General features: G+C 37.1%; 1 protein-coding gene across 3 annotated transcripts in view; it reads left to right on the top strand.

The window, feature by feature from the left end:
• Window positions 1-15,233, top strand: part of APC (APC regulator of WNT signaling pathway) — an 88,253-nt gene that overhangs the window by 28,664 nt on the left and 44,356 nt on the right. For all 3 annotated transcript variants that reach the window (XM_030466677.1, XM_030466678.1, XM_030466676.1), the window contains exon 2: window positions 2,354-2,506. In XM_030466677.1, the coding sequence (XP_030322537.1) occupies window positions 2,372-2,506 (135 nt within the window). In that variant the 5' untranslated portion in view covers window positions 2,354-2,371. The remainder of the gene's footprint in view (window positions 1-2,353; window positions 2,507-15,233) is intronic.

Genomic DNA, 15,233 nt, shown 5'->3' with positions numbered 1-15,233 from the left:
ACTAGGGGGAAGAAACTGACCCCCACCTCACTAGGATTCCTTCCAGGTAGCTGTAAAGAGTGATAAGATCTCCCCTCAGCCTCCTTTTTTCCAGGCCAAACAACCCCAGTTCCCACAGACACTACTCATGAGGTCTGTGCTCCAGACTCTTCACAAGCTTCACTGCTATTCTCTTGGCTCACTCCAGCACCTCAGAGTCCTTGATGTAGTGAGAGGCCCAAAACTAAACAGTACTCAAGGTATGGTGTCACCAGTGCCAAGTACAGGAGGACAGTCACTTCCCTATTCCTGCTGGCCACCTTATACCTGATACAGGCCAAAATGCTGTTGGCTTCCTTGGCCACGTGGGCACAGTTCTGGCTCATATTCAGTCTTCTGTTGACCAGCATTAGCATTTGCAGGTCTTTTTATGCCAGTTAGTGTTCCAGCCACTTTCCTGCAAGCCTCTAGCATCACATGGGATTGTTTTGACCCAGCTTAGGAACCCAGCATCTGGATTTGTTGAACCTCATGCATTTGGCCTTTGCCCATCAATCCAGCCTGTCCAGATCCATCTGTTGAGCCTCAGGCAGATAACCGCTCCCTCCTAATGTCATCTGCAAACTTACGAGGCTGCACATAATTCCCTTATCCAGATAATTGTTTAAGATACTAAACAGGTCTGGCTCCAGTAATAAGCCCTGCGGAACACCACTTGTGACTGGCTCCATTTGTGAATTCCACTTGTGGATTTAGCTCCATTCGTGACATTCTTTGGGCCTGGCCATCCAGCCAGTTTTTTTGCCCAGTGAAGAGTGAACCAATTTAGGCCATAAGCATCCAGTTCCTCCAGGAGAATGCTGTGGAAAATGGTGTTGAAGGCTTTATGAAGGTCCAGGTATACACCATTGAAAGCCTTTCCCTTGTCCACTAGGCAAGTCACCTTGTCTCAGAAGGAGATTAAATTTATCAAGCTGGACCTGTCTTTTGTGAACCCATGCTGACAGAGCCTGATCACCTGCTTGTCCTGCATGGTACATCAGGTTGTCCTGCATCTTATCTTTGAGCTACCCTATCCACATACAGTTCTTCTGATTGTCTGTATTGCAACTGGATGTGGTTTTACATGTAGCACTGTATTGAATGCCTTGGTGCAGTTGGGGTAGGTTATTTCTAAAAAGTGTTATTTGTAAAGCGTAGTTTACTCTTCTAAGATATGTGGTAGCCCTACCTTTACAGGCAGAAATAAGAGTTATTGGGAGGGCTGGGAAGATAGATAGGTATACATCTGCATGCCCTGGAGAAAGTCCAGAAGCCTGTGCCAGTGGGGTGTCAGGCATTGCTGGAGGCAGATGCCCCTGCAGCTTGTGTGTTGGTAACATCACACTGGGTGCCTTCTGTCCAGTTTGCAGTGTGGAGGTACTGACTATGCTCCCAAAAGGTATGATATACACTTCCCAGCCCTCTTCCATAGGAGGCTGTCTTTAAAATTTTTGCTTTGTCCTGAAGTGCCAGTGTGAATGCCCTGGTAGTGGGGAGCAGATGCGAGGCATCGCTGCGGTTCCTGCTGGTACAGGCACCCCTCTGGAAAGGGTCTTGGCAATCAGCAGAGCTGTAGTTAGGCAGCATGGCTCCAAAATGGCAGGAGTGAGGTTCTGCCTCTGGCAGTGTTGCTTTCTGTCCACTTAGGCATCTATTGAACAAAAAAAATGAAGATGTTTTTGATTGCCCAGTTTGTAATCGGTTTGGTTTTTTGTTTTGTTTTTTTTTCCTGAAAACCCATGTAGCAAGTTTTGCCATTTGAATAGATCAGGAAATGACTGCTAGTCTGTGGCAGAATGCTGTTTCTTAGTGGCAATGTCCTACTTCCATGTTATAAAAATAAAATACACAACAGAAAGCTTAGGAACTTGGAGCAGGACGGAGAGTAAACAAACCAAAACAAACCTCCCCTTCAGAAACTGGATCCATGCTTATTTAACGTACAGGTGTATTTAAGCTTCTTTTCTTACTTTTGGTTGATGATGCTTGTTATCTACCCCAAAATATGGCCTATTATCTGCATAGTTCTTTAGTGTTAGAACTGAAGTGCAAATAGTAAGAGTGCTTTTGTATGATGGTGTACGATGCTATTATGTATGATGCTTTCATGTATTCTGACTAACCCTAGTACCTAGGACAGTTGTTAATGAGACTTTTTCATTTGCTTAATCATGTGTGTCGAATGGAAGCCCACTGAAAAAAAGTCTTTGAACTGGCATTAGTTCTAGGCATTACTGGGTTGGTTTATAAAGTTCAGTGGTAAATGAGAAAGAGATGCTTACAGAATCTAAAATGCTTAAATTTAATATTTTTCTTTTACCTTTTTTTTTAGGGCCAAGAGTAGCCCAGGATGGCTGCAGCTTCATATGATCAATTGTTAAAGCAAGTTGAGGCATTAAAGATGGAGAACTCCAACCTTCGGCAAGAGCTAGAGGATAACTCAAATCACCTAACAAAACTGGAAACAGAGGCATCTAATATGAAGGTATTGCAGTCTCTATGGCTGCGTGCATCAGTGTTTCTGTTACTGCCTTTTGTGTCATGGACTGGTAGTCACTCAGCAAGTTCTGTGTGCTTCAGATTCCTATAGAAGTCTTTCTCCAGGCTGTGTAAGGGAGAACTAGTGAAGAATTACTATTATTTTTATTTTATGATGGAACTATTCTAAAGCAGTATTTTAGAAACAGATTCCAGTTTTCATAGTTTCTTTCCTGGTGTATCATGGTAAGCATTACCATTCTAGCACTGCTGTACTTACTGGTCAGAAGTCCAGTCTACTGGCATAGTTTGACAAAGCAAGCATTGTTCAGTTCTTGAAAATGTGTGAGAGACTGGAGTGTTTTAAGGTAAGTTTAAAGGTTTGAGGGTTTAATGTAGTTACAGTATTTAAGAGATTTTTATAAAATAAAGACCACAAGTTCTCCAGCCTCTCCCAAAGCCTAAATTATACTTGAGAATTTAATAATGATTAATTTCACCCAGATCTGTCCATCTGGGGTCTACTGGCTAGGTATAGGCTTTCAGAGCTGACACCTATCCAGGAGGAAACACTAGTCTCAGCTGGAATTCAGATGGATTTTTATCAGTGGGAAGACAAATACACAGCTGCATCCATGTGATCCATGATAGGGGACCAAGGTGGAATTTCAGAAGCATTATCGTGGCATTAATGCTCTTCCTAAGCTGACAAATCCTGCTTTCTGCTAACAGCTGGTAAAACCAGTCTGCTTTTGCTATCTCAGTTAATATGGCTCAGAATTGTTGGTATCTTTGCATATGCTCCGGTATTAGGGTAGGCATATTCTAAATACTAAACATTTTTATATCTATCTGTTTTCTCCCATATTTTCATGTTAGAGATGAACTGTTCCATTACAATTAATCTTCATTCTTTTAAATACAGTAATCTGATTAATATAGCTATTAAAGATACTTAGAACTGAGCTTTCTTTTCCTCCAACTTGTAGGTTGTGACCTGTATATTCACTGAAAGAAGAAAATTTTTCTTTTTTGAAGCACTGCCACTAGTTACAGCACTTGAAAGAAGCACACATTTTTCAAATATACTTAATCCTTGCATTGCAGTGTAAAATGACAATGTCTCTGATATCTAAATTGAAATGCAATTATACTCCATTGCACCAGCTACTTGAAATAGTGGTTGGCATTAGCAGTTGCTAGTTCTTTCATTTATACACTGTTTCTTAGGATATAAAATTATAACAGATTTTTCAGGCACTTCTCTCCCTCTAATTGCAGCCTAAAATAAGGGAGCAAAAACGTCTTTTTTCCCTTTGTCCCCATACAGTTCATCCTATTTTGTCCCCATACAGTTCTTTTTTCTTTGTCCCCATACAATTCTTTTTTCTTTTGTGTAGATAATTAATTTTTCCCTGAGCTAGAGACAGACCAGATGTGTAAGCTGGTTTCTGGGGCATTAATTTGAGATGTGGAAAAGCTTTCTGTCCTTACTTCAAACCTGGCACACTGCCATATGGAAAATGGCTCTATCATGCTCACAGAGGAGTGCTTACAAGCATATTAAGAGTAGGTGTCACATTTTTTCTCTCCTGAAATGCCATTCTGGACTTAAAAGCATTTGTCCTAAAGAGCCTCCAACTAAAATATCAAACTCAATATGTTTCCTTTTAATTTGAGGGAAGGTTGAGAAGGAGATTGTTTAGATTAATTTGGGTTTTCTAAAATCTGTGCTTTATGAAGAAAATCCTAATCCACTGTATTCCTCAGCACCTAAACAAAAAAGCTTCTTTCCCTTGTTTGTTTCACGTGTGTTTGGAAAGGGCTGAAGTGTGGATTTGACTTGACTGGAACCTACAGGATGATCTAGGAATGATCTTGCAACCACTGGATGAAGGATCACTGCAGGAATCTTTTTAATCAAAAGATAATTTCAGTTCTGCAAGCTTTTGGTGTCTTTGTTCCACTGAAAGAAACTGCATGGTTTCTATAGGTCTGGTGCCTTAATTAGAGATAACTAGAACAAAAGTAGTTGGAAGAACCAAAGCAGTGGAGATGGAAGGGCTTTTGGCTACCATGTATGTAGTTGAATTTTCAAATATTTTGGAAAAAAGTCTTTTAGAATCATGTATGTCACTGAGCTGTAGCAGCCGCTCAAATCAAGCAAAATCCCACATATTTGCAGGAAAGGCAGAGCTGCTGTGGGGAAAATAAGCTATGATTCCGTGGCAAACATCACTGTACTTGCATCATTAATTTTTATTTGTAGGCTAGTGCAGAAACATCTCACAATGATTTTTTGGAGTGTTAAAATGTTTGCCTGTGTCTCTTCTTTTGTCTTACCTTCTTTAACTGGTTGTGAAAGGAAAAAGTTGAGAAGGGCATTTTAAGGACAATATCATATCTTTAAAGATAATGATTTTGCAAGTAGTCATGTTGAAATGTTGTGTAAGCGTGTCTCATCTTTATAGTCGCTTCATTTCAGGAATATAAGGTAATCATACTGGAATTAAAAGCTTAACATGAGCTCATCTTGTACATGTATTTATTATAAACTACTACTGACCTATATAAGAACAATGTTTGAACACTTTGTATTTAAAGCTAAATTTCATACAAGTGCAAATTGTCCATTTGCTGACCAGAAAACAACATGATGAGTAAACAAAAATAAATGTGGTAACCAGAGTGCCAAAATGATAAGTAAACCAGTGTCCACTTTGTTTTTTAATTTGTGTTGTCCTATGGATTAAGTGTTCAAACAAAAGAAATCCCTCCGAGTATTATAACTAATTTAGGAAATTCAGTTGATACTATTGGCTCACTGTCAGATAAAATACAGCAGTCTGGTCTGATAGAATGTTCTCTTTAAATCAACAAATACGCTGTTTGATGGTTAATGAAATAACGATGTTGGCTCATAAATGAAGAAAAACAGTTTCAGGTAAAGATATAGATAGTAACAGTAACTGCATAAAACACATTTTGGACAAATCTAGAAAAAAATGAACTGTTTTATTTTAAATCAAAACCTCCTAAAGTGTTGAAGAGATAAAGAGCAGTCTAAAGTCAGCTGTATTATTTTGTGCATGTAAAAGTAGGAGACTGACTTTGTCAGACTCTTCAGCCTGGTTCTTGTAAAAGACAAGGATTGTTCGAACGGGGTGTTCTGGTTTGGTTTTTATGTTATAGCTGATTCATATAGCATTTTTCTTTGTGGAAAATAGGTATATGCAACATAACTTTCAGTATTTTGGAAGTAGCAGAAGAGGAGCATCATGCCTGGTTTCCCCACTCACTCTGAGTGCTTGGATTCTACAGTAAATGCGTAATGTGTGTCAACTTGTGTAAGGAAGCCATCTTCATTACTTACTATCTGTGATGCTTGGTGGGGCAAAATGTCTCTTTTTTGGTTTTTTTGTTTTGTTTTGTTTTTTGAGAAATGTTCTGACCAACCAGGTAAATACACACTTCTTATTTTTTGTTTCGTGGAGGGTGATTCTTTGGAAGATCACTGTCCTCATATAAAGGTTTTAGTTTTAATCATATCCTGTAGGTTTTCTTGGTTCTTTTGTTTATTTGTTTCAAAGAAATCAGGTTTAAAAGACAAAGTCCTAGGGATCTAGTTAACTATCCTGTCCAGTGCATGTTCAAAATATGGTTTACTTTTGACTTGAATGGTGTTTGCGGATTTCTTCCACCAAGTAGACAGTAGGGCAATAAGCGTTGTGATTCTGTTATGTTGGATTGGAAATTATTTTGTCTAAATGAAAAAGCAAGCACCAAAATATTTTGAGGATTTTGATTTTGAATGTTTTTTCACAGTGCTAAGATAAGATAATTCAGTGTGGTTTCAAAAGAAATGTTAATCATACAAGATAGTAATATCCCAGATTTAGTGCAGTGTTGCGCATACTTTGTGAGGTTGATTAATGAATACTCAAATAGCAGAATCAAAGATAAGCAGTGTGCTAAAGATGCCATGGTGCCTGTTTTTCATCTTGTTTCTGTCATGATGGGTTTGTGAAAACACGAGGAAGCTTGTGTCTTTGTACATCTGACTGACATGTGATATTAACTAGCATTTTGATTTACCTGCAATTATAACTTCCTGTAATATAATTTTATGATGGTTTGAAGGGATGAATATGCAAATCCTTAGCAGGACTAGCAAGTTAGCAGCCTAACAGTAGCTTGCTTGTTTCATTAAAAAGAGGGATCCTGGAAAATGTACTGCTTCTAGCCCAGAGCTTGTTAGGGTAGATTTATTTATAAAAACAGAAGACTGATGTTCAGAATGTTCCATAACTGACTGGATTGAAATGTTTAAATGTTTGTTTTGATGCTGTTATGCTTTCTGGACATGAAATCTTTGTCAGCCTCTGTGGAAGCAGCATTTTGTGATCTATAAGCAGTAAGTGTTTAAAACAAGAAAAAACAAAACAAACAAAAAAACCCAACAAAACAAAAAAAACAAACAAAACCCAAAGTTCTTGCTTCTTTATATCATATATATATATATATGACATATATATATATATATAGTATAGCAGTGGTTGAATCACATCCTCTTTTAAGAAGTTTACACTTCTAGCAACACAAAAGGTACTGATAGTATTTGAAATCTTATCTCCCTTGCATAAAAATATAAGATTTGCTTTAAAATGGCTGCTGAGGGATTGTCTTTTTTGAAATGTGTGACTGATTACTTTTATGAGATGTCTTTGTACCAATTAGGTAACTCAGTATTTACTTTTTCTTTCAACTCACCAGACCTCATTTTATGATCATACTGTCTTCTTAGCCACCATTTCTTGATATTTTCCCTTGAAAACCTAATTTATTTTCATAAGCAGTCTCTGATCATGAGTGTTTAATGATATTCTCTGTAAAGCAACAGGATAGGCTAAGAGATTCTATTGTAACCAGCACAATAATTTTTAGTTCATTTTATGGTGGTAAGTCATGTGCTTGCAAATTAAAATTTGAAGCCTAGGATGTTCACAGAGACCTTTTGATACACACAACTGAGCAGTTCTGTTACGTGATATATATTATGTAGTGCCTATCTGTCTTATCCTATCTGTAGCTATGGGTTCTTCAGGTAGATGGTAAAGAAATACAGTTGAATTCATACTAATGATAGCAACCGCATCTTCAGAAGTCTGCGGTATTTTTCTGAGATACCAGACATTGTAAATTTTGCTGGTAATAGTTACTGTGTCATATGACAGAACTTATTCGTCACTCTCTAAGGAGAGTGTTTGTAGCTTCACCATCACCTTTTCCCCTTTTAATTTTTTCGTTGGATTAAAGATTTCTAGTTGGTATCACAAACAAATGTTTCACCAAGCTATGCAGAAATAAAGAAAATAATTGAAGAATTAGGTTAAGCTATGAAAGCAAAGCATTCAGTACACAGAAATGCTTATGTTAAAATAGATATACTTGATCTGGAATTGCTGCTAGTGAATAGGCTACACATAGTAATGTGTGTGGGATATCTTGAGAAATTTTTATTTGAAACTTAGAATTTAGTATGATGGGCATTTCTTTGTGCATCCTCTTACACATTAGAGTATTAGCATAATATCTAGAACTGTCACTGGAAATCTGATTTCCAAGTGATCTGTTTTACCTGGTGTGCTCTTATTTCTGCTAAGAGTTCAAATCATATACAACATAGTGGATAATATTTGCTTCATGAACTGAAATCAGTGTTGTGATTTCTCCACAGTTACTGCTTATATAGAGGTTTAGAGACATTTCCCTACTGTGCAGAAAACATCCCAGTGGATGTTTTCTCAAATTTAATTCATCCCTGTCTCAAATAAGTGTCAACAATGAAACTTTAGAACAAAGGGTTAAAACAGATGTAGTAAAATGTCAGAAATTATATTCACCCAAGTGTTTGAAGGCAACTTGATTATGAAATTGCTGAACTGTCAGCTGTACTGTATAATCTGTTCCACCCTCTCCAGCAGTTGGAAAGATTGAGGTAGGACCCCTTTGGCTTTAGAGAGAGAGCAGACTACAAAATAAGAATGAAGATAAATTATTTGGGTGATCATGAGATCCAGATACTTTATAACTTCTGTCATGCAGATCATTTCCCTTCTGTCAAAGGTCTTAATCAGTTTGTCAAGCAGTAATTGCCTGGTTGTTCATAGTCCCTGAGGTTATTCTATGGTAGGTAACCTCGTTGCAGCCATTCAGCAAGCACGGCTTCTTAGTCAAAGCTTTTCTCTGTGTATTCCACGCTACGTCAGCCTTACTGATTAAGAGACATCCTCTGTTAGTCAGGTATCCACTGGCCCCTCAGGTTCTTCACCAGCATGTTTCCACTTGCTTTCTTACATATCTCCCTTTATTGTTGTCTGTTGACAATGATAGATACCCGGTCAAACGAGAATTCATACTGAAAAAACTTCCTTTTTTTCTGCCACACAGACATCTGCATCGAATCTACATTGTTTTCTCAAATGTGTGTGTGTGTATGTAATTTCCCTGCAGGATCCTTTACGTGTTTAAGTCCTTCAGTATGTAACAGCCACTTGGAATGGTCAGACACAGATCAAGACTTGCTTTCTGTGATTCAGACAGCTACAGCATGCAAGTTACCAAAGGTGGCAGATGTGATTCCATTTTTTAAGAAAAATATTTAGGAAAAATCGCTGATCTACAGACCTGCAAGCATGAGTTTGTAATGGACACATCAGGAACCACAGCAGAGAACAGAATTACAACAGTAGAGAACAGGCAGAAAGTTAACATTTTTTTTCTTAAGGAGAAGCATAGCTTGAGAAGGAGGTAAGCAATATTGGAACTGATGAGGCTACTGGGATTTCTGTGATGAGTTTAGTAATATCCCTCATCGAAGTCTTCTGAAGAAATTAAGTTGATTTGGAAGGTTCTTTAATTACTATCCAACTTCAGGGTAGAAAATGAAGAACAGAATAGTCACTTGGAGGTGTTTTACTTATTTAACCATTAGTAATTGAGGGAGATTTCTTCTGTGGCCTGTGTTTTTGCAACATGTTCGTAAGTTATCTGAAAAAAAAAGATTTAAGATTAAAAAGTTTGACTTATAGACTTGTGAGTCAAAAATCGCACAACTGATTTTGTGTGTTGAAAATTAATAGAATGTGAAGAGCTGCAGGAGAATCTCATGGTATTGAGTGATTGGAATATATGGCAGATTAAAATCAGTACTTCAAAATGTAAAAAAGTTACGATGGAAAACAGCCCTAACTTTTTATACGTAATTAGGGATTCTAAATTAGCATGGCAACAACACAGAAAGAGGTCTCACAGATGCTGAAAATACCTGAAAATGTTTTTTTTTTTTCACAAATTGTCAGGTTACTTTGTAAGTTTGGAACCAAAAAATCAGTCAGTAATTGGGAATTACTGAGTGTAGGTAGGAAAACAAAAAAGCCGTAATTTTATCAGAGTGGGTAGATGCTGCATCCTGAAGTTCAGTCCTGTTTTGAAGAACCTCAGCTCAGAGGTTGAATTATATTGGTGCAAAAAAATCTAAGTGATATGAAAAGCTTCGCTAAATGGCATGATTGACTAGAAGGGGATTTTTCAGGAGGAGAGAGGGGAATAAGGTGGGAAGAAGGTTGTTGAGTCCTAGAAGATAATAAATAGCATGAGAAAAGTTAATATAGAATGATCAGTTTCCCTCAATACCAGATCTAAGGGACACCAAGTAACATTATCAGATAAAAAGTGGAAAACAAACAAGGGTTTTTTTGCATTGCAGGTCTTTGCCATGGGAACATTTGAATGGCAGAAGAATTGATGAGAAGGTAGAAATAAGAGTTGTTAGGTTATTCTAGAAATATATTAAGATAATTTTAAAAAGTGTTTGTTACATTAAAATACATTTCTTACACATGTCAATCATCTGAATTGCCAGTGTGGTCCTATAATTTCTTTGCAATTTATGAAGCAGTTGCAAAGTATCATGATCATGCTGTGATGTTAATAATATGCTGCTATGAAGCTGTGGACACATTACCATTATTTACTGGGTTCTGGCATTCGTTTTCGTCACATTATTCATTCTAGTTCTGCCAGTGCATGCCTGACTTACAGCTATTTAGAGAAGGATCCTTTTCACACAGATACAGATGGTAATAAAAAAAAAAACAAACCAACTTCTGCTTGCTACTAGCAGCAGTTGAACATAAATTTTCTCTCTTTAAATAGCCAGTGTGTCACCAACTGATGAGAACTTCCTGCCCTGTTTTTCGTTTGCTTGTTGCTATGCGAGTAGTGTACCTCAGAAAGTGGTGCCTGTGTTGAATCTGCCCTTGGTCTGGCATTGTTTCTGTGCATCTTCCAGCCAACTCAAATGAGTCAACTTCATTTTTTCTGACAGATTTTTCAGTGTTCTGGCTGACATGGCCAAAGTTAAGATTTTTTTAATACTTCTTCCTCCTGGATCCTGGGACTTATTTTGTGGTACTGTGTGCTCTGCTGCGTTAACAGAGCTTGTGTTTTTTCAGTAAGCTTCCAGTTTTTAAATCTTGTTTCGATACATGCTTTGTCTGACACACAGTAGAGGCTTTGTCTTGATTTCTTTGATACTTGACTGAATTTTGTTGTGGCACAGCTCTGGGGAATCTTTATGCAGGAACATAAATTACAAGCAGGCAATAATAGGAATTGTAGAAGGAACCAAAAGTGTTCTGCAGAACAGTCCAAGGTGCAAAGTGGCAAATGAGTGGTTTGTGTACTAAGTTTTTTGCTTTTGAGAAGAAAACTATGGGAAACAATGAATCGAAAGTATAGATTAAAGACAGTACTGTGCAATACTTGTGTCAGTTTTCAGTGGTGAGGATATTGCACTGAATCCTACTCCCAGATCTGTTGTTTGCTTGTAGCACTAAAAAACCTTAGTTTGTAATGATTTACACAATAGAATTTGAATTTTTTTTTTTTTGCTCTTCAGATGGAGAAGATACGACCAATAAAAGAAGTCTTAAAATGCATTTTATTTGAGTTTGTACATTACAATATTAAGGAAATACCAGCTTTAAGGTAGCCAATGCTGCCCTGATTTTGTCAGTTTATTTGTACACCCTATTATATAATTTTGCCAACTCTAAAAAAAAAACCTTCCAAAGTTAGCATACTGAGTGCCCATAGTAAGGATTAAAATATATACTTACATAAAATAATACTGTTTTATGTAATGATCTCTAGAGGCTGAGGTATTTCTCTTGAAAGTTACTTCTTGGCAGGAATGTAGTCTGCAGGGAAAAAAGGAACTTCTTTACCAGAGCATGGCACTGAGTGCCACATCAGCCTCTTCTTAAAAACCTCCAGGGATGGAGAATCCACCACCTCCCTGGGCAGCCCATTCCAATGTCTGATCAGCCTCTCTGTAAAGAATTTCTTCCTAATCTCCAACCTAAACCTCCCCTGGCAGAGCTTAAGTCCATGCCCTCTTGTCCTGCTGATAGCTGCCTGGGAGAAGAGACCGACCCCAGACAAGCTTGAACTTCTGAAGTCTTTCTAGGGAAAACAGTAATCATGGTTAGCACAGAAAATATTTTTTCTTCTTCGTCTCAGTTGGAATTGTCATGTACAGAATATTTTTGTGGTGCCTCATACACCTATACTTTCCATGAGGGCAGAGGTGATGTCAGTCTTAAGGCATGTAAAGGAGACTGTCACACCAGGGTTGTGATGTGGGAAGGCAGAGTACTGTTAGTACTCTGTGATGTGCAAGGGACAGTGCACTGGATAAGATTTTCTAGCAATACAAGTAATTTTGAAGCTATTAGAATATGTTGGTCGTTTGACAAATTCTAGTGTGTGAGTCAAAGAAAATCCCATAACTAATTTTTACAAATAGAATCCAATTATGAATTCTGGAAGATACTTCTGTTCACTGGCTGCACAGACATTTGCAAAGAACTCCTTCCAGGTTCTTGGGAACTAAAATACGGTTATAAAAGTAATTTAGCATTTTACAGACACTTAAAGTATCAGTGAATTTGTTTAAGCAACAAAAAGGCAACATTAAACTGAGTTTGATTTGCATCTTTTTAAATTTGTTGGTATGATTTCACATTAAGTAGTATTTTTAACATGATCATTGCAATACTAAAGGTTCTATGAGAATCCAAATTCAGGAAATAGAATTTATTTTTTTTTAATTAGCATTTAGGTGAAATTGGGCTGGTGATATGTCTAGTCAATGACAGTGCTTCAGACAGCATTCTTTCTGAGCGTAAAATCAGGTAACATGAGTTGACCTGAAAGCAGGCTTGTACTCAGAACTTAGCACTAGCTTCAGTATGTGGTTACAGCAAGCGACAGCTCTTGAGCGTTGTGGTGCCAAGCAAGTATTTTTCTTTTAGAAAATGACATTGTTTTAAACTAAAATGAACAACATCATTTCACACAAGCATTGCTCTTCTCTTCCTACAAGGTTAAAAGTTGAGTTGCTCCAGTGTTTCACCTCAGTCAGCAGTGCTGTCATCGTTGCTTTTATAATTTGGACCTGGCTACAGGGCTGAGCAACGAGAGAGGTTAGTGCTTCAGGCAATTAGAAAGGCTCACACCAAGCTTGATTAAATAGTGCCAAAATGTATAGAAGTTAAGGGCTTCTTCTGTAGCTCTCACTCAAACCCTGTTAATTAAGGCACTGTCAAGTTCATGTAGTTATGAAATGTCATGTAAGGCCTTGAGCTTATGTTTATGCTATCCACAAATGCACAGAAAACTGTATTCTGGTGTCTTCTACCTCCACTGGGACATCTAATGTTTTTGTTGAATTTTAGTGATGTCTGTCCTTTTAAACAAATATTAGTTGAAACAATGTATGACGCTGGGCTGAACATGAAAAATTACTTTCAGTTTAGAGTGCAAATGTGAGAAATACTATCTTGTAAAAATACTGCTGATTCGGTTAAATATAATAGTAATGTAGTGTGCATATTCCCATCCTATAAGGTGTTAAGATGTTCAATTACTATCAGAAATTGTAAACACTTAAAATATTTGTGCAGATAAACCTGTTTTTCATGCTCAAATATTATAAATGTAGTGATATCCAAGGCAAGCATAATCTATAAAAACCCTAAATTGAAAGATAAATCAGTCAAGGTTTTGTTTACAGACACTGAAAGAAACACACAATGAAATCTATGTGTGCACATACATGTGGATAAAATGAATGTCCAAGTATGGGCCCAAGTATAATTATTAGTTAAAAAGGAGGAAGAGAAATGGCGAGTGTCTTACTAAAAATGATTGATAAAATAGCTTTTGCTGGAAATCTTTTGAAATGTATATGCATATTGAAACTTTCATATATTCATATTGTCATATATACTGGGATTTGCTGACTACACAACTTCTAGAAAAGGGGTTGCAAGTACTAAAGCTTATTCTGTTTAAGGGGAGGGGGTAGGAAGCAGGGAAGCAAGCAGCATTTACAGAAGACCGAATGTATCTGATTTGTCTGAATTGTCATTGGTGCTCTCTTTCCTGCCAAAGGAAAAGTCTGTGTCTAAACCAGAATTTCTTTTTACAGACACCTTATTTTGAAATATTTCAAAAAATGAGTAACAGTATTTATACTTACAGATCTCAAAAACTGAAGATTCTTCTAAATCTAAAATCATTGGTATTTGTAATCTGGCATTTTTAGTGTTGCTCCTCTGTTCACTTTCTTTATTAACTCCATGAGTCAATTCACAGCCCTAAGCATTTTTATTTACAACTCTTAGCAGGCTGATGTACTTCAGCTTAAGGTCCTTTTCCTCTCAGGGGTGTTCCGTTTAGTTGCTGATAGATCAGAACGTTTTTATTTAATTATTCACAAAGTAGTTGTCAAGTCAGGGCTATATTCAGTGTCCAAACAAAAACAAAGAAAACACCACCAACAAAGAATAATAAATTGACATTGTTTCTGTAATTCACAGTCCAGAGACTGGGAAGACAGAAACTGATGATGAGTCGTAGGGTCAACTCCATTTGCAAAAGCAGTCCTTTCTACTGCTGCAGCAGGACAAGACAAACTAGGTTATATTTGAGTGGTCATTAAAATAATTTTACTTAAATTCTTCAAAAGAAGAACAGCCTGCCATACAGATGCACTTACGTTTGTGTATACTTTCAGTAAGTCACTACCAAGTCAGGAAAGGATTTGCTTGGAATAATACTATGGAAACTTGTATAACTAAACAGTGTTTTATTTATCTTAAGTTAAATTGACTCATGTTAACCTGTGGAGAAGATTTTATACTATTAGCAGACATTATATCAAATGTAATATAAGGTTATTGTAGAAAATTACTATTTCAAAGCACTGTGTTATTATCTTGGGGGGAAATGGGAGAAATACATGAAAACAGCATTAGTGTTGAGTTGTAGTTATATTAAGTTAAAAAAAAAAATTGATTATCACAGTAATACATAATTTGCCCGGTTTCCTCCAAAGCATAATAGCAGAAAACTTCTCTGTGCTCTGTTATTCAAGTGAAAGTGTAAATTCACCAGTTTTTGGTTTTAGCACACATTTTCCAGCAATACCTGGTCCAGGGGCTGCATGTGCCTCTCAAACCTTTGTTTCATCAGGTTAGATTTCAAAGTGTGCCTTGATTGAGTTTGAATCTGATAAAAGCCTCATAACAGCATTGTTAGCTTAGCAGTGGTACTACAGAAAAAAGAAAAGTAGAAAAATACTTTGACCTGGATCAAAGCAATCC

The sequence above is a fragment of the Calypte anna genome, chromosome Z, assembly GCF_003957555.1.
Source record: "Calypte anna isolate BGI_N300 chromosome Z, bCalAnn1_v1.p, whole genome shotgun sequence".
NCBI classification, from domain to species: domain Eukaryota; kingdom Metazoa; phylum Chordata; class Aves; order Apodiformes; family Trochilidae; genus Calypte; species Calypte anna.
The sequence above is the reverse complement of the archived record's forward strand: the minus strand, read 5'-3'. Positions and strand labels throughout refer to the sequence as shown.